Source organism: Teleopsis dalmanni, chromosome 2, assembly GCF_002237135.1.
Source record: "Teleopsis dalmanni isolate 2A chromosome 2, ASM223713v2, whole genome shotgun sequence".
NCBI classification, from domain to species: Eukaryota; Metazoa; Arthropoda; class Insecta; order Diptera; family Diopsidae; genus Teleopsis; species Teleopsis dalmanni.
Genome location: NC_051847.1, coordinates 39,074,894 through 39,099,000, shown reverse-complemented (window position 1 = coordinate 39,099,000; position 24,107 = coordinate 39,074,894). Strand labels below are relative to the sequence as shown.

General features: G+C 30.3%; 1 protein-coding gene and 1 long non-coding RNA gene across 2 annotated transcripts; one reads left to right on the top strand and one right to left on the bottom strand.

Annotated features, from left to right (window-relative positions):
* The first annotated feature begins 1,264 nt into the window (after nucleotides 1-1,264).
* LOC119674354 lies at nucleotides 1,265-3,190 on the top strand. The gene has a single exon (XM_038085491.1). The coding sequence runs from the start codon at nucleotides 1,265-1,267 to the stop codon at nucleotides 3,188-3,190; it is 1,926 nt and encodes a 641-aa protein (XP_037941419.1).
* Nucleotides 3,191-16,408: 13,218 nt separating this feature from the next.
* On the bottom strand, nucleotides 16,409-22,034 carry LOC119683737. Its single transcript, XR_005252687.1, has 3 exons — nucleotides 21,928-22,034; nucleotides 21,773-21,864; nucleotides 16,409-16,880 (listed from the first exon to the last, which is right to left on the bottom strand). It is a non-coding gene; the product is annotated as an uncharacterized LOC119683737 (long non-coding RNA).
* Between the last annotated feature and the right edge of the window lie 2,073 nt (nucleotides 22,035-24,107).

The following is a 24,107-nucleotide window of genomic DNA, read 5'->3' as shown; positions in this document are numbered from 1 at the left end:
AATGTTATTAACATTTGTATTATAGTCATCAAAGGTTTATAATACGTTTATGAATAGTGTGCATTATAAGGCTATTATAAAGTTAAAATACATTTTAACTAAAATGTACTTAAAAAGCATTTTAAGAAATCTTTATGAATAAGGCCGTATGTATATATATAAATATATATATATATATATATATGTAGGAAAGTAGGTATGACAGCGGCGCAAAAGTAATTAAAAGTAGTAGAGTTACGTCGCTGTCATAAGAAAAGAGCGCAGGGCAACTCCGTTGCTTTGAGGTGTGAGTGGAAGTAAAAAGGAGTTAGTTGGAGTGAGCAGCTCGTAGAGGAAAGAAGTATATTCGTGCGTGCGTGTTAAAATTAGTTGAAAAAATAACTATTAAAATTAGTTTAAAAATAACTATTAAAATTAGTTTAAAATTAACTATTAAAATTAGTTTAAAATTAACTATTAAAATTAGTTTAAAATTAACTATTAAAATAAACTTAAGGTCTAGAACCTACAAACTTTGGGGGCTCAACCTAAGAGTCAAATAAAAAAAAATGGTGTTTATGTAATGCATATGTGTAAATTTAATATATGAACGAGTTTATAAAAAAAAATGCAAAAGGTGTGATTTAAGAAACATCGAAATTTTTAAACTTTGAATGATTGAAAATTGTTATTTACACTGAAGTTATTAAAAGCAAATATGTGACATAAATTAATAAATAAAAAATTTGAATAAAGTTAAACTAAAAGCGACAAACATAACAATTAAAAACTAACTAAAATAACTGTGGAGTTAAACAAAATTATGTTTGATCCGTTCTAAGCGAGCTGCATATTGTGAAATACACAAATTAAAAGGAAAAGAAAAAAAAGAAGAATTGCTGTTATTAGTTGGCGTCGGCGTGGTGATCGAAGTTGTTAGCAAGCTGTGTGTGTGAGTACATGTGCTTTGTTAAACGTAGTAGTAAACGCAGTACATACAGAGGTGAATGCAGTCACTGAGGTGGTAAAACAAACAACGCAAAAGCTGTTCTGACGAAGTTGGCGAGTGACGAAGGTGATGCGTAGCGGGTACTGGCGGTGCAGTGGAGACTGGCAGAAATTTTTATATTTTGTTTAAGTACACATTTTGTTTTATTTGATTGCGTATTGAAATTGATACGTTTTAATTTTTTAGCTTGTAATTTATATATTATTTTTTTAAACTTATTTACTTTTTAGTCATAATTTTAATTTTTTTTGAAAAGATTGTAATAACGCTGGCACCATGAATATTAACAGTATCATTGCGCTGAGTATAGAAGGGTTAAGAGGGGAGCTTAGAAGATTAAATTTAAATACGGAAGGCAAAAAGCAAGAATTGAGAGAAAGATTAATTGATCATTATCAATTAGAAACGCGCGAAAATGTAGAAGACAAAGAAATACAGTTTGACAAAATGGCAACTGTTAAAACGATACAAGAACGTTCACTGTTTACGCTTCGTGATGTGGAAGAATCTCTCACTACATTTGCAGGGGTGGGTCAACCAAGTGTTAAGATTTGGGTAGAACAATTAGAAGAAATGGCTATTAGCGTAAACTGGAACGATCAACAAAAATTTATCTATGCTAAGCAGCTACTCAAGGGCGCAGCCAAATTGTTTGTCAGAAGCCAGTTAGAGGTAAAGGATTGGGTGTCGCTCAAAAAAGCATTAATTGCAGAATTCACAGTAAATTTAACAATGAATGAGGTTCATGCCATGTTAAAGGGACGAAAGAAAAAACCAACTGAATCATTAAGAGAATATTTGTATAGTATTATTGAAATAGCAAATCAAATTCAGTTAGATGAAATGAGCATAATAGACTATTTTATAGAAGGAATTCCAGACAGTAGAGCAAACAAAACCATATTATACCAGGCAACGAGCATGAATGATTTAAAGAGTAAGCTAAGTATTTACGAAAAGATCAGGAGAAACACATACTCGTCATTAAACACTACAGGAGGGAAATTTCAAACAGAACATACTGGGGTACAAGACATAAAAATAGAAAGAGAGGATAGAAAAGATGGAAAGCGTTGTTATAGGTGTGGAGGTAAGGATCATATTGCTAATAGTTGCAAAATCAAAGATTATAAATGCTTTAGATGTCAAGAGGTAGGGCACAAAGCATTCGAATGTAAACGTCCAGAAAAGGTAGTAGGAAATAGAAACAAAAACAATTCTCTCGTTATAGAAACTATTAATGATGTGCGTCGAAATGGAACTAATAGAGTTTTGAAAGATTTAGGAATAAATGGGAAGAAGGTACGTGCTCTAATCGATACGGGTAGCGATGTCTGCATCATCAGACACTCCACTTGTTTGCGGTTAGGAAACATTGTGTTGGAAGCTAGGAGAAAAACATTGACGGGTATAGGAGGAAAAGAGATTAAAACATTAGGTAGCTTCATAACATTAGTCGATTTAGATGGTATCCAAACCAGTTTGAATCTTCATGTGTTAAACGATGATGATGTCCAATATGATGCCATAATAGGAAGCGATATCCTAGAAATAGTTGACATTTTGATCTCCTCAGATGATGTAAAGTTTTTGCGAAAGTCTCAGGAAAAACATATCGACTTTAATAAGGAAAATGTAAGAGAATGTGAAAATGAAGTTAGGAATCTCTATAACATTTGTGTGACAATGGAGCGGGATGAACCGGAGGTAGTGGTTCAAAGCCAGTTGAATCATTTACCAAAGGAAAGAAAAGAGGAGGTAATAAATGTTATAAAGCATTACAAGCCGAACAAGAAGATTAATAACTCCCCAGTAACAATGAAATTGATTTTAACTGATGAAGTGCCGGTATTTCATAGGCCAAGAAGGTTACCACTAGCGGATCAGCAGACTGTAGAATCTCAGATACGTGAATGGCTAAAGGAGGGTATTATTAAAGAAAGCATGTCAGAATATGCCTCGCCGGTGGTTCTAGTAGCGAAAAAAGATGGCTCCAAGAGGTTGTGCTGTGACTATAGAAAGCTAAATTCGAAAATAATTAGAGATAACTTTCCTATGCCACTAATAGATGATATTCTGCAAAAGTTACAGTCGGCTGTTGTATATAGCACATTGGATTTACGAAATGGATTTTTTCATGTGCCTATTGAAGAAGATAGTCGAAAATTTACGGCATTTGTGACGCATGGCGGACAGTATTAATTTTTATTTGCTCCATTTGGAATTAAAAACTCTCCAGCGGTGTTCACACGATACGTTTACGCGGTGTTGAGAGAATTAATAAAGAAAGGTGTAGCAATGGTATACATGGACGACATCATAATACCATCCCAAAATGAAGAAGAAGGAATGAGACGATTAGTAGAAGTGTTGGAGGTTGCTCAAAATTTCGGGTTAAACATTAAATGGGAGAAGTGTCAGATTTTAAAGAAGAAGGTTAACTTTTTAGGTTTTATCATTGAAAACTCGAGCATAAAACCAAATGAGGAAAAGCTAAAAGCTGTTAGAAATTTCCCAATGCCAAGAGATAACAAAGAAATTCAACGATTTTTGGGATTAACATCATATTTTAGAAAATTTGTGTATAATTATGCTGTAATTGCCAAACCATTAAGTGATTTGTTACGAAAAAACGTAAAATTCGAGATAAAAGACGAGCAAAAATTGGCTGCTCAGCAATTGAAAACAGCTTTAATTTCCGCTCCGATACTTAAGTTATTTGATCCAAAAGCAAAAACAGAAGTACATACGGACGCATGTAGCGATGGATATGGGGCTATTTTGCTGCAGTGGGGTGAAAATGCCCAGTTACATCCTGTTGAATTTCTAAGTCGGAAAACCTCATCAACGGAACGAAGATATCATTCATATGAACTGGAGGTATTAGCAATTATAGAAAGTTTAAAAAAGTGGAGATACTTTCTGCTTGGCATCAAATTTAAAATCGTTACCGATTGTAAGGCCTTCGCGTGTACATTGAAAAAAGATGATGTACCTACTAGAGTAGCAAGATGGGCTCTATTCTTGCAAGATTTTGATTACGAAATAGAGCATAGAATGGGCACTAACATGAAACATGTCGATGCACTAAGCCGTGTTTATTGTCTGTTGCTGGAAGATTCGTTGTGCCATAGAATAAAAAATGCGCAATTAAGCGATGACTGGACGAAAGCTGTGCGAAAAATTTTGGAAACTCAAAATTATGGCGATTTTTACTTAAAACACGATATATTATTCAAAGATAATGTTAAAGAACGGATGGTTATTCCTTCCTCTATGGAAAACGAAATAATTGAGATCGCTCATCGTCAGGGCCACTTTGGGTCAAAGAAAACTCAAGACATTGTTGAAAAAAATTATTACATATCAAATATAAGTCCAAAAGTAGACAAAGTAGTAAGAGGGTTTATCGAATGTTTAGTAGTGAACAGTAAATCAGGAAAAAAAGAGGGATTTCTTAATCCTATAGATAAAGGTAATAGACCATTGGAAACGTATCATATCGATCATGTAGGACCGTTGGATCAGACTAAAAAAAAATACAACTATATTTTGACAGTAGTAGACTCATTTTCCAAGTTTGTGTGGTTATACCCCACTAAAAGTGTAGGAGTAGAAGAGGTAATCGAAAGATTAAATAAACAATCGATGGTTTTCGGAAATCCTGCTGTGATTATCAGTGACCGAGGCACTGCGTTCACAGCAAGCAGGTTCAAAGAGTATTGTATGAACGAAGGGATCAAACACCTATTAATAGCCACAGGCGTTCCGCGGGGAAACGGCCAGGTAGAAAGAATACATAGAACAGTTATTACAATGCTCAGTAAATTATGTGTGAACTCGCCAGAAAGTTGGTACAAACACGTAGAAAGGGTACAACAAGCTATCAATAGCACTCCAGCTCGGAGTACTCAGTATTCTCCATTTAAAATTTTGACAGGGGTGGAGATGCGCATAAAAACTAATGTTGCATTAGGGTCGTTAATCACAGAATGTGTAATGGAAGAGTTATTTGAGGGAAGAAATGAAATGCGTGAACAAGCAAAAGAAAATTTACAGAAAATAGCTGAAGAAAACAGGAATACATATAACAAGGGTAGGAAAGAAGAAGTTAATTATGAAATAGACGATTTAGTTGTCATCAAACGTACCCAATACGGAACAGGACTCAAATTAAAACAGAAATATTTAGGACCGTATCGAATAGTAGAAAAGAAAAGACGAGGTAGATATGTAGTTGAGAGAGTCGGAAATGGCGAAGGATCAAAGAAATGTGAAACAGTAGCAGAACATATGAAAGCGTTTAAGGGGTCATCCGGGACGGATGACATGTCAGGATAGCCGAATGTAGGAAAGTAGGTATGACAGCGGCGCAAAAGTAATTAAAAGTAGTAGAGTTACGTCGCTGTCATAAGAAAAGAGCGCAGGGCAACTCCGTTGCTTTGAGGTGTGAGTGGAAGTAAAAAGGAGTAGTGAGAGTGAGCAGCTCGTAGAGGAAAGAAGCATATTCGTGCGTGCGTGTTAAAATTAGTTTGAAATTAACTATTAAAATTAGTTTAAAATTAACTATTAAAATTAGTTTAAAATTAACTATTAAAATTAGTTTAAAATTAACTATTAAAATAAACTTAAGGTCTAGAACCTACATTCATATATATAAAAATACTCAAATCAGAAAACGTTATTCTACTAATTAAAAAACTCATGACCTTCCTTCATCTCATGTTTATCTATATGTAATGATATTATTTCATCACTGTTCGTTCCACATAATATTTGTAATGAAACTCTAATGCTCAATTCAACATTTAGATAACTTTTTTATAATAAAATTTTGGATTGCTCAAGTTTGTTTAGCTGTGTTATTCAAATGCTTTTGTATATATTTTGTTTATGAAATTTTGCACAATTTGTTATTATTGGAATGCTTCATTTGTCAACCCAACCATTGATATTATTATTCCGTAACCACGTGGAATAAACAAAGGCCAAATAACAAACGTAGGGAGTTTGTTTTTTTATAATTGTAGATTCAAGTGGAAATGAAAATATATGCTGAACTCAGCAATATTAACATAAACAAACATGAAAATAAAACCAAAAAAAAAAACACGAAGCATTTATGAACCATATAAAAATAAATAAGGATTCGTATGTACCAGTTGAAGTCAACTTAACTTAGCAGATATATGCTTATACACCAAGAGAAATGCAATTTTGGCAAACAGTTTCCCAACCAAAAAAATCAAACATGAGATTATATTTTGTAGCAAAAGTAACAGCAACAACAGAAACAAATTCACCTTTATGGAAGGACTACCCTGAAGATAAGCACAACACGTTACCCTTTTGCAGACGAAACAACATTTCAACGTAACGTGGTATTACGTTTACCCTAGGATGGATGTAGGGCCAGTTGTCTATCCTACGTTACATACATTTGTGCAATTATAATTCCCTTCACCGCAGAGGCCAGTCAACATTAAAGCTTTCCCTTCTTTATTTCTCCTCTATTTGTTTTATATTTCAATCTTTATTTATTTTTTATTTATTTTTATTTATTTTTATTTATTTTTGCTTTCATTTTTATTACATTTCATTTGTTTTATTTTCACCGCTTTGTGTATGAGTGTTGCGCTCGGCTTTAATTTACCATTTTACAATGTCAATGCCTTTTATGCTTGAAGGCGCATTCCATTGCATACAGTTAGGCGCATTGCATACTACTAGGCGCATTGCCATGTTGGCCTCACTTTATGCTCAATGCTTAATGCTGTTTGTTACGTTCTGTAGGCGCGTCAATACAACTTTATGCTGCGAATCGAGAATACGAAGTTGTCTGTTGTTATGAATTGTTGCTGCTACTGCTGCTCGTAGCGTTGCTGCTGCTGTTGCAAGTTGCTGCAGGTTGGTGTTGTTTATTGTTGTTGCTGTTGTTTGCATTTTATTTAACAGGAGTTTCAAAGTTATGTTTAATGTTGAACTGTTTATGTGCGTGCCTCTGTGTATTTTGGAGTCATTCACCGTGCAAATATGATAAAATTTTTTGCTGATGCGAAATTTTTTAAAAATGAAATTATTTTTATATTATTTTTGTTAAAGTTTTGAAGGAATTTTAATTTTTATGTATTCTTTAATAAATATGAATTAATTAAATAATAGCTTAAACATCGTAATGTAGCATTCTGGCGTTCAGGTATCATCCTACCTCTCGTAGTGGCAAATACAAGATATGAAACTACCTTACTATTTCATTTTGTATCAAAAAGTTAAATTACTTTTAAAGCATTTGTTAAAAAGAACTTAAATTTATTTATATTTTATCAAAAATAAAACATTTAAATACATTTTTCAAATACTTTTCTCTTTAGGCTTGTTGAATTTTCCCTTTGATATTATATTTTACCCCTTTTTTTCAATTAAAACTTTTTTTATATTTTTACTTTTATCTATGCTAACCCTTTCATAAATTGTAATTATAATCTACAGATGTAAATATGTAACTGTAGCATACAAAAATTGTAAATAATTTTGTATATTTTATGCCATTTTATGTATTTTGCACTAATACTTCATATACGGATACTTGATTATAAAAATATAATTAAATAATTAAATTATTCACAGGAAATAAATTTGTTATTAAACTTTCACAGAAAATTAACAAAACTCCAGAAAAAAGTGCGAACCTACAAGTCAAATACGACTTTCGGTCAGTTGGAGAATGAACGCTGACTCTAAGCTTCAAATTTGACAGGGCATGAGTTTAATCCCTGGTACTTGCAGTCCCAAAAAATTATTTACGTTTAATTAAATACGAGAAATTATTCCAAGACCACTGATGATGGGTATTTGGCTATACTCGAAACATCTGTATGGTCAGCCAAAAATTCAATTAATTAAAATAATATAAAGATAATTTTTGTTGTTGTAGCTCACTGTTCGAAACTTTTCTAATACAATAATATTTAATATCAATTAATATACTTATATTTTTTCAACTCGCTTAATTCCTGTGACATTGACCTTTAAAGGTATAAGTTTTTATATAAAAACTTTCAGCAAAAATCTGGACGACCCAGATATTTATTGTAATATTTTGATGTCGTTGTGAAAAATATTCTTCTACACGATTAGTGAAAATATTGAGCATTATTTTCCTCGCTTCTGTACCCAGAAACCCATAATTATAAAATGTTCCTTCTTTTATAAATGATTAATTTATTTATGGTACTATTAATCCAATAGGATTGTATAATAAAAGAACTATAAACAAATCGTTAGAGAAACATAAAAACAGAATGTTCTAACTAGCATGATTGTCTACCATGCAGGTTATACCAGCTAAATTATTTAGTAAAATACATGATCATTCCAAAATATCGTAAAACACCCCCGAAAAATACAAATTACGAAAAAAAAATCAGTCTTTATACATTCCTTGATATTTCAAAGAAAAACAAATACTACAATAAAAATTAAAATGAATTGATTCTCAGGTTTTCCTAGTGGATATCAAATAAGACGTATACAGAAGTAGAAGTAAAGGTGCTAACTGCTACCAACTCATTTTGTCACAGATTCATAATTTACTTATAGATAAATCAGTGTCCTTTATAAGAAAGCTTTGGAGAGTCGTCAAAATTATAAGCAGTAGCCTACTTCTAGTAGTCACATGGATTCCTGAGACCATATTTTAAACCCCACTCTAGCATTTCTGCGTTGCTTCTTGCTATTGACGTGAACAATCTATTTAAATTGGGACCTGCTTACCATGGGAACCAATAATTGGTTGGAATGGCATCTATAAAGAATAGTAAGCTGAATATATCAGAGCTGAATTAAGTGATGTGTACCGCTTCTTTAACTTAACAGCATAGTTTTTAGGAATTTTCAACTTAGGTCCTAGAAAGTTCCAAAAATCTTGTCCTCAAATAAAGAATAAAAGATATGTTGTATTCGAAGAGTTTTTCGAAGTTGTCGGCCCACTAACCATTGTAGAGATATATTTCTAAATAAATTTTTGTGGTATCACTGTTAAGTTCCATGCTTCAAAAAATATTTAAAATCTGCATAAATAAATTAAACTAAAATTTACATTTTTTTCTTATTCTTAGCAGTTTTAGTTGCCAAAATAAAAAGTTCTGATATTTGTTCTACAATATTTCAAACCTCACCAACACAACTGTTTTCACGACACGAATTCAGTCCTTTCCATAAAATTTTTCATTTATTTAAGTTTTTTTCCGTGCAATTGAAGTTTTTCATTTATTTTTGGCTTCCTTTCTTACGATTGATGATTTTGGCCAACAAACAGGACAAGTTGCCACCACCGTAACTATTAATTTTTCCATATTTTATTCCATTTTTCTCTTATATTAGCGTTGCTGTCCTTTTGGTAGAGAGCAGAAATCTTGATTTGATTTTCCTCCACGCCGAGTTGTCGTCACGACGCGAAGTCAACATGATTTATTATTTTGATCAAATTGAGCATAAAATTTACTTAAATCCGTACGTAAAGAACTTTTGTTCTTTTCATTTAAAATATTGATTTTAATATAATATTTTACGAGTAGTTGAAGTTGAGCTATCATTAGTACTTCGTTCCAAGTGCTTTTTTTGAATGAAAAATTTTCATGAAGTGAAGTATTCTTAGTTATTTAAAACGGTTTCGGATAAGTGAATATTTCGTCCTTTTTCTATATTTTAATTTCTTTAAAAAACATTTGGTCAAGGACTTCAAAACTACAACTACTGTTACAGCTACTGTTTAACAAAATCATTGCTTAATGCACTGCAGGTTGCACTGTTCTGACCTGATTTCATTAAGAAACTACTGTTGAATCATTTTTTATTTTATGTATTTTATATATATAAGTCATAGTACTTAAGACGCTGCGTTCGTAAAGTAAATTAGACAGAACAACCAACAAGCATACGAATCATTAGTTTTCCATGTCGTCACTTGATGCAATAAATATGCTTGAATGTGGCACAAAAATAAATATCCGCCGCACTCAACAAGACTACAAGCTGATTTTCCAAACAGATTCTGACACCACAAAGTTTTCTTTTCCATTTGCTGGCCATGCCGTTACTGTTGCCAATGTCGAGGCAGATGTGGGCTGTCCTTTTGTAACCCATTGTTATGCTTAGTCAATTTCCCAACTTTTACATTGGTTTTCATTTATCTTAAAGTATTGTTGAAGATCAACGTGTAGAAAGTTTTCGTCAAGCTGTGAGACGACTGAGATTAGATGATGTAAAACTTTTAAAATTGTACAAAATAAAAGCAACAAAAAAAACAAAAAGGAGTATTGTTTAAAAAAAAAACAAAAAAAAATGAAATAATAATAGAAATGTAGCAAATAAATGTATATAAATCCTTTGCCAAGTAGTGAACATGAAGGATAATGGAAATCAAAACGAGACGTTAAAAAGTAGCACAAAGTTACCAACAGTGCCACCACCCATGGCGGTGACACAGAGACTTCGGGGGAGCTTACAACACCTTTTTCATCAATTTAAAACTGTCAACATGCTGAGTGCTAAAAAACGAAGAAAACATATACATATACTTTTAAAAATGAAATCAAATGCTAGAAAAGAGAGAAAGTTCTTGCGAAAAACTTACTGATGGAATTGAATATTCCTGGCACGGTACATTCTGACATAAGCTTATACTCGTACTATATGCAGCTCATCAATAAGTTTCACTTTAATTGCATTTAGATTAGAGTAACATCGTGTTCCCTATCAAATTGGAACTATAAATGGAGGAATATAGGAAAACCAGTACAGAAAAAATTAAATCGGCATCACTAACAATATGAACTTAGTTCTAATTTTTTACTCTAGTGATGTTCAATTTTTTTGAGATATAAAATATTCCTTAAGTTATAGCAACTTTTACTAACTACTTCCATAAACCTTTGAAATGTGATATTTGCATTTGTAAATACAAAATATATTAAAAACACTAAGCGAAAATATAACAAATTAATTGTAGTTAAATATAAAATACAAAATATGATAATATTTATAATAATAATAAATAGGCAGAAATATAAATATAATATAAAAACTGAGCGACAGACCTACATTTCTTATAAATTTTAATATATTCAGTTTTCAAGGTTAAGGTAAAGACGCTCATGCTATCAACACTTTTCATCGGAGACATTATTATGAAGCCCTCAAAAACACTTATGAGGAGGTTGTAAAGTAATCGCAGTTATCTGCATGTATTATCATTGGGACATTAGTTGATCTTCCAAATCAACCTATGGGGATCCGACAAGACCAGTTTGAATATCTCTACTTGGCAAACATGTAGACAATGAAGTCGCTTTACTTATAGTTCTAGTCAAAGATATAGAAAGTAATTTAATATAGAAAAAAATAAAAAGATTAAATAAAATGCAAAATAATCAACAGATCGAAGTAGACCCGATGTAGTAGACCCGATCGAAAGCAGTACAACTGTTTCAGTTCTTTGCATTCATGTATTTTCTGTAGGCGCCTTTAAAGTAGACATCGCTTTCAAGAAAACTATGCTATCTCTCTATTTCCATTTATTAATTATTGCATAATTTAGATATGGACTTTAACGGTCTATTTTTTTTTGTTTTTGGTCGCAATATTTCTTTTTTATTCGTTGAATAAAAATTAGTGATAAGAATAACTTAATCTTGTATTGAAAGCTACCATTCCTTACGTAGGATGAGAGGTGTGTAGAGTTTATTCAAATATCTTACCTCGAACACTTCATCTAGAATTTCACTGTATAAAGAGCAAGCAATGTTTTATATCGAAGTGCATTACTAATTCTTCATGCTTACTTGTGGTGTAATATTTTTATGGTATTATTGATTAAATTTGAGTCCAAAACCATCTCTTTGGCACAAATTCTTATCATACTCACGCTTTTGATTAGTACTTTTAGAAGCAAGTATCTTTATTATCCAGTGAGATTGCAAAAAGGGGGTTAACAATGATGACATTTAAGAGATGAGGACGTATTATGTATTAACATTTTATCTGTGATGTAATGAACTGTAAAAATAAAAATATTAAAAATTTTGAGATGCTTCTAAATCATCACTAAGTACATATATCTATATGATATCTAAACTGTCAAATAAAGAAAAGTAAAATAAAATTGAATATATGGTTATTCCAACAGTTATTTAGCTGAGCTTAGGAATGCTCAAGTGATTGAGGAAAGAGTTACTGATATAGATTACGCCACACTTTAAACATAAAGAGGTGCTACAATAGAAATAACAGACGTTACCAGGTTTTTTCAAAGTGAGGCCTATAAAGCGTACCCAAAGAAAAGAGTGATTGTGCCAACTGCTACCAATTCCTTTAACTCATAATTCATACTGAAATCACAATTCTCTTTATTATATCGTATTTTAATACTTTAAATAATTAATATATTTAATATATTTTCTATTTAATCGGCTTACAATATAGATTTTACTATTAATGTCTTTGAAATACTGTTCATTTTTATTCCTTGTATCTTTTATAATTTACACATAGATGTCGCTAACGATAATTGTATGGAAAAACGTTATTTATTAATCATATCTGTATGAATAAAATATGGACTATCTATACCACTATTAATATCTTTTCTATTGTATAGACTTATAATACAGATATCAAGAAGGTATTATTGAAGGTATTGTGGTATGGCTTTTCTGTTTTTAATATGGGATTTTAATATAGATATCACTATTGATATGCTCTCTGAAATATAGGTTTATAATTAAGACTTTACCATCTATGATTATATCGTTAAAACTTTTTGTTTTTTGTCATTCTTTTTCTTACATAGGGTTGTGATATAGAAACCAGTTATGCTGAATATATTCTAAGAACATATTTTATTATTATTACTAACGTAGCTCTGTTACATAGATATCACCATTGACAGGCATATGCCTCGAACATTGTTTATTATTCGTCCTTCACTAACGCAAATGTGTAATGTAGATTTCGCTATTGATGAGTATATCTCAAATAGTACTTCTAGCAGAAAGTAGCTTATCTACTCGTACTCGTATCTTCCACATTTGTTATAGATACTCAAATTAAAATGGATTCAAAAATAGTTACACAATATTAGAAATTTTGAAGTTGGAGCATTTTCTTAAAGTGCGTACCATAAAAAATCAATAAAATTCTTTCTTAAAGATTCTTAAAGTGAAATCTGGCTACTAAATTTTATTTATCCGTCACATATCTATATCTGTTCACAAACTCATTTTTCATTGGTTAAGTTGCATTGTTGTCAAGAGCGTTTATCAAACGCGTGGCATATCTTTTCAATAAAAGCAAATTTCTTCAAGTCAATCAAAGATTGAACAATATTGATGATTACCATTGAAGTGCAGACTGCGTATAGATTTGCCTTCCTGGTGAAGTGTTGTTTTGTGTTTAAGACATGTTGACAAAATATGCATTTTATTAGAATCAGAAAATAAATAAACTGAAACGACTAAAATAATCAATACACAAAAAACAATAGAATGACGCAACTGAAATTGACATTAAGTAAGATAAATATTCGTATTAACTAAGTTAAAAGCAACTGCTTAATAACACTTAGTAAATGTACTTAATAATCCAACTAAACTAATTTTGTTAATGGTTAAAGTGAAGAAAGTACACTTAATGTGAAATTGATAAGAATATTTCCTTTCCATAAATGCTTTAATTTAAATTTTAAAGTTCAATTCTCAAAAGAAAAATCCTTAAAGAGAATTTGAACTTTGAAAAACAAAACATTTTCATAAAAAATTCTTGAAAAATCTTCTTTTCCACAATAACATTTAACATTCAGCGTTTTGTCTATCTGCATTCTAACAAGCCATCAGCTAAACCAACGAAAGATTCAACCTTCCACGTATCGCACTTTAAAATTATTTATGCCCCAATTTTTCATTGTGGAAAACAGTAGTGCTATTTGGCCACAAATTCGTGCAATGAAGTGTTATGCTTTTACCTAACAAGATGATTACACGCCGCGCTTAACCTCAAGGCATAAATACAAATCAACGCTTTTCCAGCACTTAAGCAGGCAACGGAGAACTTGGCTTAAACGATTTCGAATTGGCGCAACTGAAATTAACCAGAAACTTTGGTTAGGAGCGGTATTTCGTGAATGTTCGAATTCTCCTGTTGCCTTCATGACCGTGAATTTAATGCCAATCGCGAGTGAACAGGTTTAACTCTTGAGGTCAGATGCATTTTGAATACTTCATCCATTTTCTTCTTGCTTACTTCCACCATAACGGTTACTGTCATATATTTGTTGGTGTGTTCCAATAATTTGTTATTGCCCCCATGCATATTCCTAGATTTGCACGTACCTAGAAGTATTGGTATAAAGGAAGGAGCTATCTTTTTTTTTTCCTCAAGTTTCAGCAATAAGTTTAAAATGATTACAAGTTGATTACATCTTTAATTTGTAGTTTGAGGCATGAATGGCTTATCTTTATGATTGCATATGCAGTAATATTAATATTTCCATATATGTTTGCATATACAACATCATACATTTTATAGTTAAATCGTTAGGATATGAGAAATTAGTCAACCCATGCATTCAGCACATTTCTCTATATGTATGAAATCAATGGAAATAAATTATAATGAACTTGCTTTCTAAATCGCCATTCGAAATGTATTTATAATAATAATGCAAAGTCATTTATAAAACAATATATAAATATATATATTATTTATATTTTATTTATAATTTATATATACCATATATACCCTTTAATCTTTTGAATATTAAAATATATTTTCTTTATGTAGAAAAGCACTATATAAATGAATATATATTAAGATTTTCATTTTAATTTTACTTATTCTTTTTTATATAATTTTATATTATTTATTTTATTTGTCTGGTCATTGGTATATAGGAACCCACATAGAGAAGCTACGCATTCCCCATAATCCTCATTTTATTTTATTTAATATTATTTTATTTTTTATTGTTTAACATAATTTAATTTTAGTTATTTTTTATTTTTTTAATTTTATTTTACAAAATTTTTTTTTTTTCATTTTAATTTTATTTAATTTTACTAAATTTTATTTAATTTTATTTTATTTATTATGTTGATGCTAGTTGAGTCAGTACACTTGAGCACTTTTATCTCTATTAACTGTGAGATTTCTTCATAACCCTTAACTGGATTATTGTTTATCACTTCATCAGACTAAACAATAATTGACCTCAGTCTGCTTACCTCCCCGAGGAGCCTGCTACCATTCTGAGATTTGATAACGCGGTGTTGATAATTCTGTCAGTTTTCGCAAATAATTTCAGGGCCCTATCCTTTTTTTTGTATTTTTTAATTGGATCAATCTTGAGGTCCCTGAGAATGTCATTCGTTCTAATGTACAATGGTACTTTGACCTCAGTTCTGCTTACCTCCCCGATGAGCCTGTAACCATTCTGAGATTTGATAACGCGATGTTGGTAAGTCTGTCAGTTTTCGTAAATAATTTCAGGGCTCTATCCTTTATGTATTTTTTGATGGGATCAATCCTGAGAATGTCATTCGTCCAAATGTACCATGATACTTTGAAAAGTCTCCTCAGAGCCTGGCTTTGTGCAATTTCTAGCTGGCGGACAGAGTGTTTGAAGTTTTCATTTCATTATTCAATTTTATTTTATTGAAAAATAAATATGAAAATTATGTAAATCTTTGTGAAAACAAAGGTCTGACCTCAAATTAAAAGAAAACAAGCTGAGATAAAACCATATATTTTATATTTGCAGATAATTTTACTGCGTTGATGACAAAAAATGATTTGAGTTAATTTGTTTACTTATTGGATTAAAAATTTTGTTGGGGTATAGAAAAAAATAAATCATCTATCCCATATATTTGCCACCATCTACGATTTAATATTATTAAATATTCATGTCAGAACACCATTTCGAAAGATCATTCTATGGCGGTACACTTTGCCCACGGATTTTGCTGTCATTATCACTAGTAATGGCTTCTATTGAAGCCAGCATCTGTATATAACATTTTCACATATCTCTGAAAAAATATACACTTGATCGTAGATCTGTTCCACATACATTGATGGTGATATTGCAATATTCTTCATTTTTGAATAAGTACAACCCTATTATTCCAACATATCTCTCTACTAAACAGTATATTATTCACTATGCGAACTGATGTATCAGTTTTAATTTTTCTTTACAATTTTGAAGAAAACATAAATCGAAATATTCTTTTTTCAAAATAATAAAAATACAAATGTATATTTTATATTTTCAGGTTTTTATTTTTTATTCTTAATATATTTTAATGTTTATAGCAAATACAATTTTAAAACGAATTAGAATTTATATATATTGCATTAGTGGTCCATTCAAATATCAAAAAAATCTTAATCTTTAATCTTTCACAAATATCAAAAGTTAGTTATCAAATAATTTCCAAGAAATTCATTTCGTCTCACTTGCACTTATATACTAGTCTTGATTAAAGACGGACTTCTGAAAAGATTATTATTATATTTCTTTATTCGTTTTCTTACCAAACAATTACTAAAGCAGTAGTTCATAGAAACACTAGTCAATTTTGTGTAAAAATGACACCCCTCCTTCGTCAGACAAATTATTCAAATCATCTTCATGAAAACATTCATTATTATCCACCTCTTTAGTAAAAGTGAAGCGTTGAAAGAGGTCCACTCTATGTGACAAGACAGGAGTCTGGTCGGTATATAAAGAACGTTTAGGAAGGAAATCGGAACACCTGCCAGCGTTATTTGAAATAGAATCCCGAACAATATTCTTTGTGGCGTTTATTAAAAAATTCATGTCTTCAATTTTAATCTTTCACAACCAATATACAAATATATAATAATATATTAAAAACATTGTTATTATAAAAATAAATAATTATAAAAACAAAAAACATATTATGGCATATAGTTACATATATATACATATATATATATGCACATTGAAGTATGCATATACGTACATGTAATTAAAACTTTTTTGACCAAAATAAATGGATTCTAAAAATGCAATTAAAAAATTTTTGTCCAAACTATCCTCAATTGACAATACACTACTCGGATATCTCAAAACTATACTGCAGAGAAAGAGATACAATAATTTACAGTAGTTTATAATAATATTATCATAATAATTTATAATAATATTATCATATTAATTTATAATAATATAATTATTTTAATTTAACGTCCATCCACAAGTTTAAGATAAATCTACAAGCTTAAGACAACAGAACTATAGCATTTTATGGAAACATTCGACATATTTATATGCGTTTTTGCTAATTGAAATCAAGCAATATTAATATATATAAATACTTTTTAAAATTATCTCCAACATTTTTTGTTTGGGAATCAATTATGAAACTTTGTTTTTCGATGCTCCCTACATATTCAATACATATAAAACTAACAGTGAATAGGTCTCGGAATAGAGTTTCAGCTAGAAATGTACTTAAAAGGGTTTACAGATCAAAAACTAATAAAATTGTAGACCAATCTCATATATAATTTTTCGCTTTAAGGTTGAGCTGTTCATTCAGTTCAGCTACAGTATCCCAGTAATGTATAAGAATAACAAGGACACTCCATCCTAACACATCGAATTAAATTTTTTTTCGATGGAGTTTTTATTTTTATTTATAATATAAAATTATCTAACAACACTTACTACAGTTCTCTCGATCATTGGTGCATAGGAACTTATGGAGAAAAACTACGAATTCTATTTAAACCTCACTATAGAAATTATAGAAACCTGTAGGAAAAAAACCATGAAACATTTTGTCTGTCAATCGGACATTAGGACTCTAACGTTCAAAGTAAAGAGAAGTAGTTATTTGTCAGCTTATTAGACCCCGTAGAGACGAAAGAGCTATTGAGTTTTCTAAATACAACTGGATGGATTTAGTCTGTGCCCTTTTATTTTACGGTTTTTTGCAAAAAATGTGGTAGCAAAACGGCGATAAATCGCTATTCAAGGAAGATTATCTTCTAGAAGGATAATGGAAGGTTAATTGTTGGCCGACCACTGCAAACCACCAACCAACCAACCACTAACATCAGTTGTTGTGATTAGTAAAGAAATTGTAATCGTAAAGATTTGTTTCATTCTAAGCAAATTAGTTCCATCGATTTCAAATTGTTAGAGTAACCAGTCATAAGAAGTTACTTCATTATCAGAAAGCAAATTCTATCCATTTTAAAACATCGGTGTAAGTAATATCAATCAATGATATATTTTTTTATTTTTATTTTTTTACTCATTTACGCACTTCAATATTAAGATTTTTAAACTTAATTCGATTTCTCTAGATTTCACTAGAGACAATCAAATCGCTAGCTCATCGATTCAATTCGGAGGTGTGCTTAATCTCTCAAGTACCCCTTCTAGAATTGAGTTTCAATAGAAACTTAGGGAAATATCGATTAAATTTCTCAGTATATTTTTAAATTTTTCTTTTTAAGAATATATTAGTTGGTCTTTCCAAATATAAACTTTGAATATCTAAAGTGCAGTAACTAGTGTATATTGTGAATATTATATATATTCCATCAACGCAACACTTCCAAATAAAATACACACAACAAAAATGAAAGTTTCTGTTAAAACGAAGGTAAAGGATATATTAAATAACTTAAAACTATGTAAGGATACGCATCAGCAGGATAGATTCCGCGTGAAGATAACACAAGACTCCATTAAATATATATACAAAACCAAAAATATTACCAAAAAAAGGAAAGCGCGTTAGGGATAACTTCCTGTAGAGTGTAAAATATGATATTAATGGAAAAACAAAAAAAAAAAACAATAATCTCTTCATATATTTTTTTGCTTTCATACTTGATATCTCTTTCAACTATGCGTTAAATTTTGCTTTGAGGTTAAATATAAATTGATACCGTGTCTGGGTTTCCACAGGTTGGCAGGATGCTTTAGTGCAGCTACGACTTGTTTGTTGTCGTGAAAAGTTTCATACACCAAAGTCAAGGACAATGAAAATATCCTGAAGTTATGCACTAACAACTTTAAGGAAAAAATATGTTTAAACTTGAGTAGTTGTTGTTGTAGTTGTACCCGGAGCGCATTACCCAGTAATCATGGTATTTTGCATGTGCTGGGTACTGTGGTTGAGTGCTTGAATCGTTAGCATTGTGAAGAGCTTAAATTGTGGTTTTAAATTAAAATATTTAATAATAATTTTATAAATTATATTTCACAAATAAATTCTTTTATATAGAATTCAATTAAATGACTAATGTTGGTTATAAGAAGAGCTTAGTGCTAGTGAAGTGTAGTAAATTATTTGCAGATACTAATTTCTCAAGTGCAACCAGCGTGTCAAGTATAAATCTAAATCACTTCATTTACAAATGCTGAAGTAAAGTCCTTTAAGATTTTTGTACTTTAAGCCCTTTGCTTTTAATTGCCATTTCTAATTAAGACGATTTTCTTATGATAAATTTAAATTACTTTAAGTTTATCTACAGGGAAATTGGTGAACTATTGAAGCTGAAATATTTAATATAATTTTAAGTATTCTGAAATCCTTTTGTATTAATTTACATGCCATTCTTTGTGTCGTAGCTTATAGAATTTTCCGATTAAAATTTTATGGCAAACACTCAAAGCATTTTTGTGGCATTCTTGATTCTGGCAAGTTAAATAATTTGAGAAATTTACTTAAAATAATTATTTTATATTTCAATTTATATTTGATAAAATACCTAAGCTATAATGTGAAATACTATCCAAATGAACTTAAAGTATTTAGCACTTCAAATATTAAAGACTTTTTACAAGAGACTTAAAACTTGTTTCAAATATTTGAGATCTTTTAATTAAACTAAAAATTAAATATTCTTTAATATTAATAAATAATAATAAATAAATATTACTTAACAAAATACAATTATTTAGAGAACTGTAAAAACATTGCCAAAAAACATATTTCCTAGTATAAGAAACCCCATCCCTTCTGGTTAAATACTAACTGCACTAATACTTCATTTTGTTTTTGACATGTTTATTCCTTTATTTCATTAATTTATATTTAATTATTAATGTAATTAATTATTTTATTGGCCAAAAATATTTCATTAGGCTTGTTTCTTGAAAATAAGTGGATAGTATTAAAGACCACCGTGTAGGGTGGTTAATTCTTAACAATGAGTTATAAAGATAACTGCTAATAGATTTTACTGGTCAAAACTCTGAAAATCTCATCTTAATAATGTTTACCAAAAACAAAATTCAAATAAATTTAAATTTACCTAGCTGGAAATGTGTGGAAAACGTTAAAGGAACTACGTCAAACTGGGGAAGAGAATTGAATTACACATAAAGATTTATAGGTACCAGCTCTATAAATTTACTATATGTTTCATAAACTAACTGAAACGGAAAATTATAAACCTTCAAAGCAATATGTAAGATATATCAGGGAAGAGGAGAGAGTATTAGAGACTTAACAACATGAAAAATGTTGGTCTCAAATAAATGTGGACGTTTATGAAACTAAGGTGTATATCCCCTAGAAGGTAGAGGTGTTAGGCATTTAATAATAACAAACCAATATGGAAGCTTATTAAACTGACTGAAACCGACGTATTGAGTAGAAGGAGAGGGTATTGCATATTCTTTCAAAAAAGTGAATTTCAGTGATAAAGCACTGTTTTAGACTTAGTGCGGATTATTTATAGCCCACCTGTTACCAGTATATTGTATAACATTTAATACGAAATAAAATAAAATATTTTGAAGTGGCTTTAGGCCTCAAAATTTTACCCTTTCATATATGATTAGAACTGAACTATTTTAAAATTGAAACACAAGTCTATTAATGGCTGATTGGACGGACGTTTAACCTATTGCAATCTAACAAAATTCTGACATACAATCAAATCTATCTTCGTGTGATTGCGTAAAAAAAATATATAAATCTACCAAATAGAATTAAGAAAATATCAAGCTATGGGGTCTAACAACTAACACGTTCAAATTATTGCTATCTAACAAAATTTAATCAAATCTATTTTGATATATGACATTTAGTGCTTCCGTTATGACAATACATAATTCTATTACATAAAATTTTGCACCAAAACAATATATAATTCTACTAAACAAATATAGAGCTATAGGGTCTTACAACTATAAGGTAAGTAAAAAATGTTTATCTGCATAGTAAACTTGAAAGTCGCCAAGCTATTTTTGTCATAACTTTGAAGAGAACAGTTGTTATCAGAAGCAATACACTGTTGTAAGTCCAGAAGTAGACTCGAAAACTTCCCGAGAAGTTTCGTTTCAAACTATTGAAAGTATTTAAACTACCCACTACCTTAATATTACTAACATAGAATTGCTTGTTAATTATTTTTATCTAGTTTGTGCTGTCAGTATTATATTTCTATCCGGAAGATGACTATAGACTAAGATTGAAATATCGGTGACAATAAAATATATTTTTTAATACTAATTTAAAAAGTTGCATACTATTTAACATTGATTCATGGTAAAAAAAATGGATAAAATGGATAATAAAAATTATATCATTATAACATTAAATTTCTTATTATTATAAAAGCTTAACCAAATAAAAAAAAATACATATTGGACAATACCTATATAGTCAAAAACCTGTTCTTAACAATATTGTCATTACCAAATATATATAAGAATAACTTAGGTTCTCAACTCACCTCCAAATATCCTCAACTATAGCTCCAAATGGTATTTCCAACAGTTAATTTTGGTTAGCAATCAAATAAGTTAATTTTTTATTAGAATTTGTCTTCAAATAGAAATTTATATCAATTAATAAATCCAATTATTGTAATAGTATTTCTAACTTTACTTCACTTTAAAATTTCTATCAGCCGAATAACTTATAAATTTGAACAAACTGCAAAGTCAATTTAGTTCTTTCGTTCAAAAAGTTTCTGTATCTTACTATACCACAAATTTTTTTCAAAAGAAAATCATAGTATATATATTGAATATAGTTAAATTTTGGTAGCAATAATATCAAAGCGTGCTTATGTTCATCAGAGAAACGTTATCCGATATTAATATTTCTAGTGCATTCACTATTAACATATATAAGATACATCCAAACACGTTCTTAAAATAATTAAAATTGAATCGTTTTTATGGTTCAAAGTTTTTACTAATCTTTACTGAAAATATAGAAGCATAAACCGAAACAAATCCAAATTCTGAGCAAATGAACGTTTGAATTTGCATTTACACAGCAGAACGTACGTATTCGGAAAGATTCTCACATAGCTAATTTATACAGTTGTATCTGTGCATATCCGATTTGATAACATAATATTAAATCTAACAATTTTCATAAGGAAAACAATATGCACATTTAGATTTACATGAGCAATTTTCATTTACATTTACAAATTAACGAAAAACAAATATGAACACAAATACTACAAAATGTTAGCACACTTCCCCCGCTGGTGCTCTGTTAACGGATTTAGTAAATACAACTGATACAAAATACTACAACTTCCACTAAAGATACTCCAACAAACAAACTAACAAACCTACAGACGGACATTTAAGTACACAACTAAATATGTAAACACAAACGCACAAACTCACAGACACTGAGATAAAGAGAGACAGACAGACAGACGGACAAGCAAACAGTGTAAGTTTAGTTGCATTTAGCATTAGTAAGCAAACAAGTATTGCAAAAATATTATAAAGTGTAGTACTGCAAAAGTGCAGAAGAGCAGAAGTGCAGAAATGCATTTAGTCTATGAATTTTTAGTGGCTCATTTAATTCCAACAAGCACTCATACAAATGCACAAATGTATTATGTACCATATACGTTAGCAGCTGCACACGCACTATCATCGCCATCGACATCGACGTCGACTATCGTAATGAAAATGAGCATTAATGCGAGCATGAAAATTAAAATGAATATGAAAACACAATTAAAATTATAATTTCAAATGGAAAATTAAACTTTCACAAATACACGCGAAGGGAGAATAGGGATCCCCCGCATCCCGCCCGTATCGCTGCGTGAATGGCATTAGTTGCAAGTGTCAAATTGTTAACAATTTACGAGTATATGATTCCCGACTATTTTTATGCAAATATTAGTTTGTAATTTTCGAAATGGAATTTGGGTGCATTAAATGGAAATGCGTTTTATGGCAGAATTGCATTAAAATAATTCGCATTTTGTAAAATTACTTAAAATTTAAAATTAACAACCGAACACGCAGTGTTTTGTGTGCGATAAAAACACATTAAATTTAATGCAAAATTAATTTTGTAACAAAACATGAATTCTATACAAAATTGTTTTGGTTAATCCATTTAATAGAAATTCAGGTATTACTACAGACGATAGCTACAGATATTGTTACGAACCAGAACACATTCTATGTCACTGTCACTGAGTCTCTCCAGAATCAGACTTCAGTACTTATTAATTGCCTAACCACTTATAACGGAATTAGGCAACATCTCTCCAAAGGACATTTTATTTAATTAATGGACTATGAATGCACCTCAACTACTAAAATAATTAAAACCCAACTAAAAGAATTCTAGACTATTTATAAGTAAGGACTAAGAACCCGCTTTCAAGATAATCGAGTCTACGTGTTTCCGCCACTGGGCAGTTGCATAGAGTATGTTTTGATGTTTCCTTCTCCTCAAGACAGAGTCGACAGGAATCACTTTCTACCGCACCTATAAGCTTCATGTGGTAATTAAGTCTACAGTGTCCTGTAACCGAAAGGACATAATAAAAATGGACATAATAATAAAGAACGCTAATCCTTTATTAGCGTTCATAATAGCCTTAGCCATTTCTGGAGCAACTAATATTAAAAAGGAACGAAACAATTTCCAAATACTTCAATAATAATTAGTGTAACTATAAGTCCACATAAAATGGTAACTAATAGTCACAAAATAAATAGCTGTAAGTCGGATGAATAAAGCTAATATTATAAAAACAACGAAGAGATAATTCAGCTTTAAATCACCAAGTATAC

Coding starts and splice junctions, on each gene's coding strand:
- LOC119674354 (XM_038085491.1), top strand. CDS start 1,265: ATGAATATTAACAGTATCATTGCGCTGAGTATAGAAGGGTTAAGAGGG.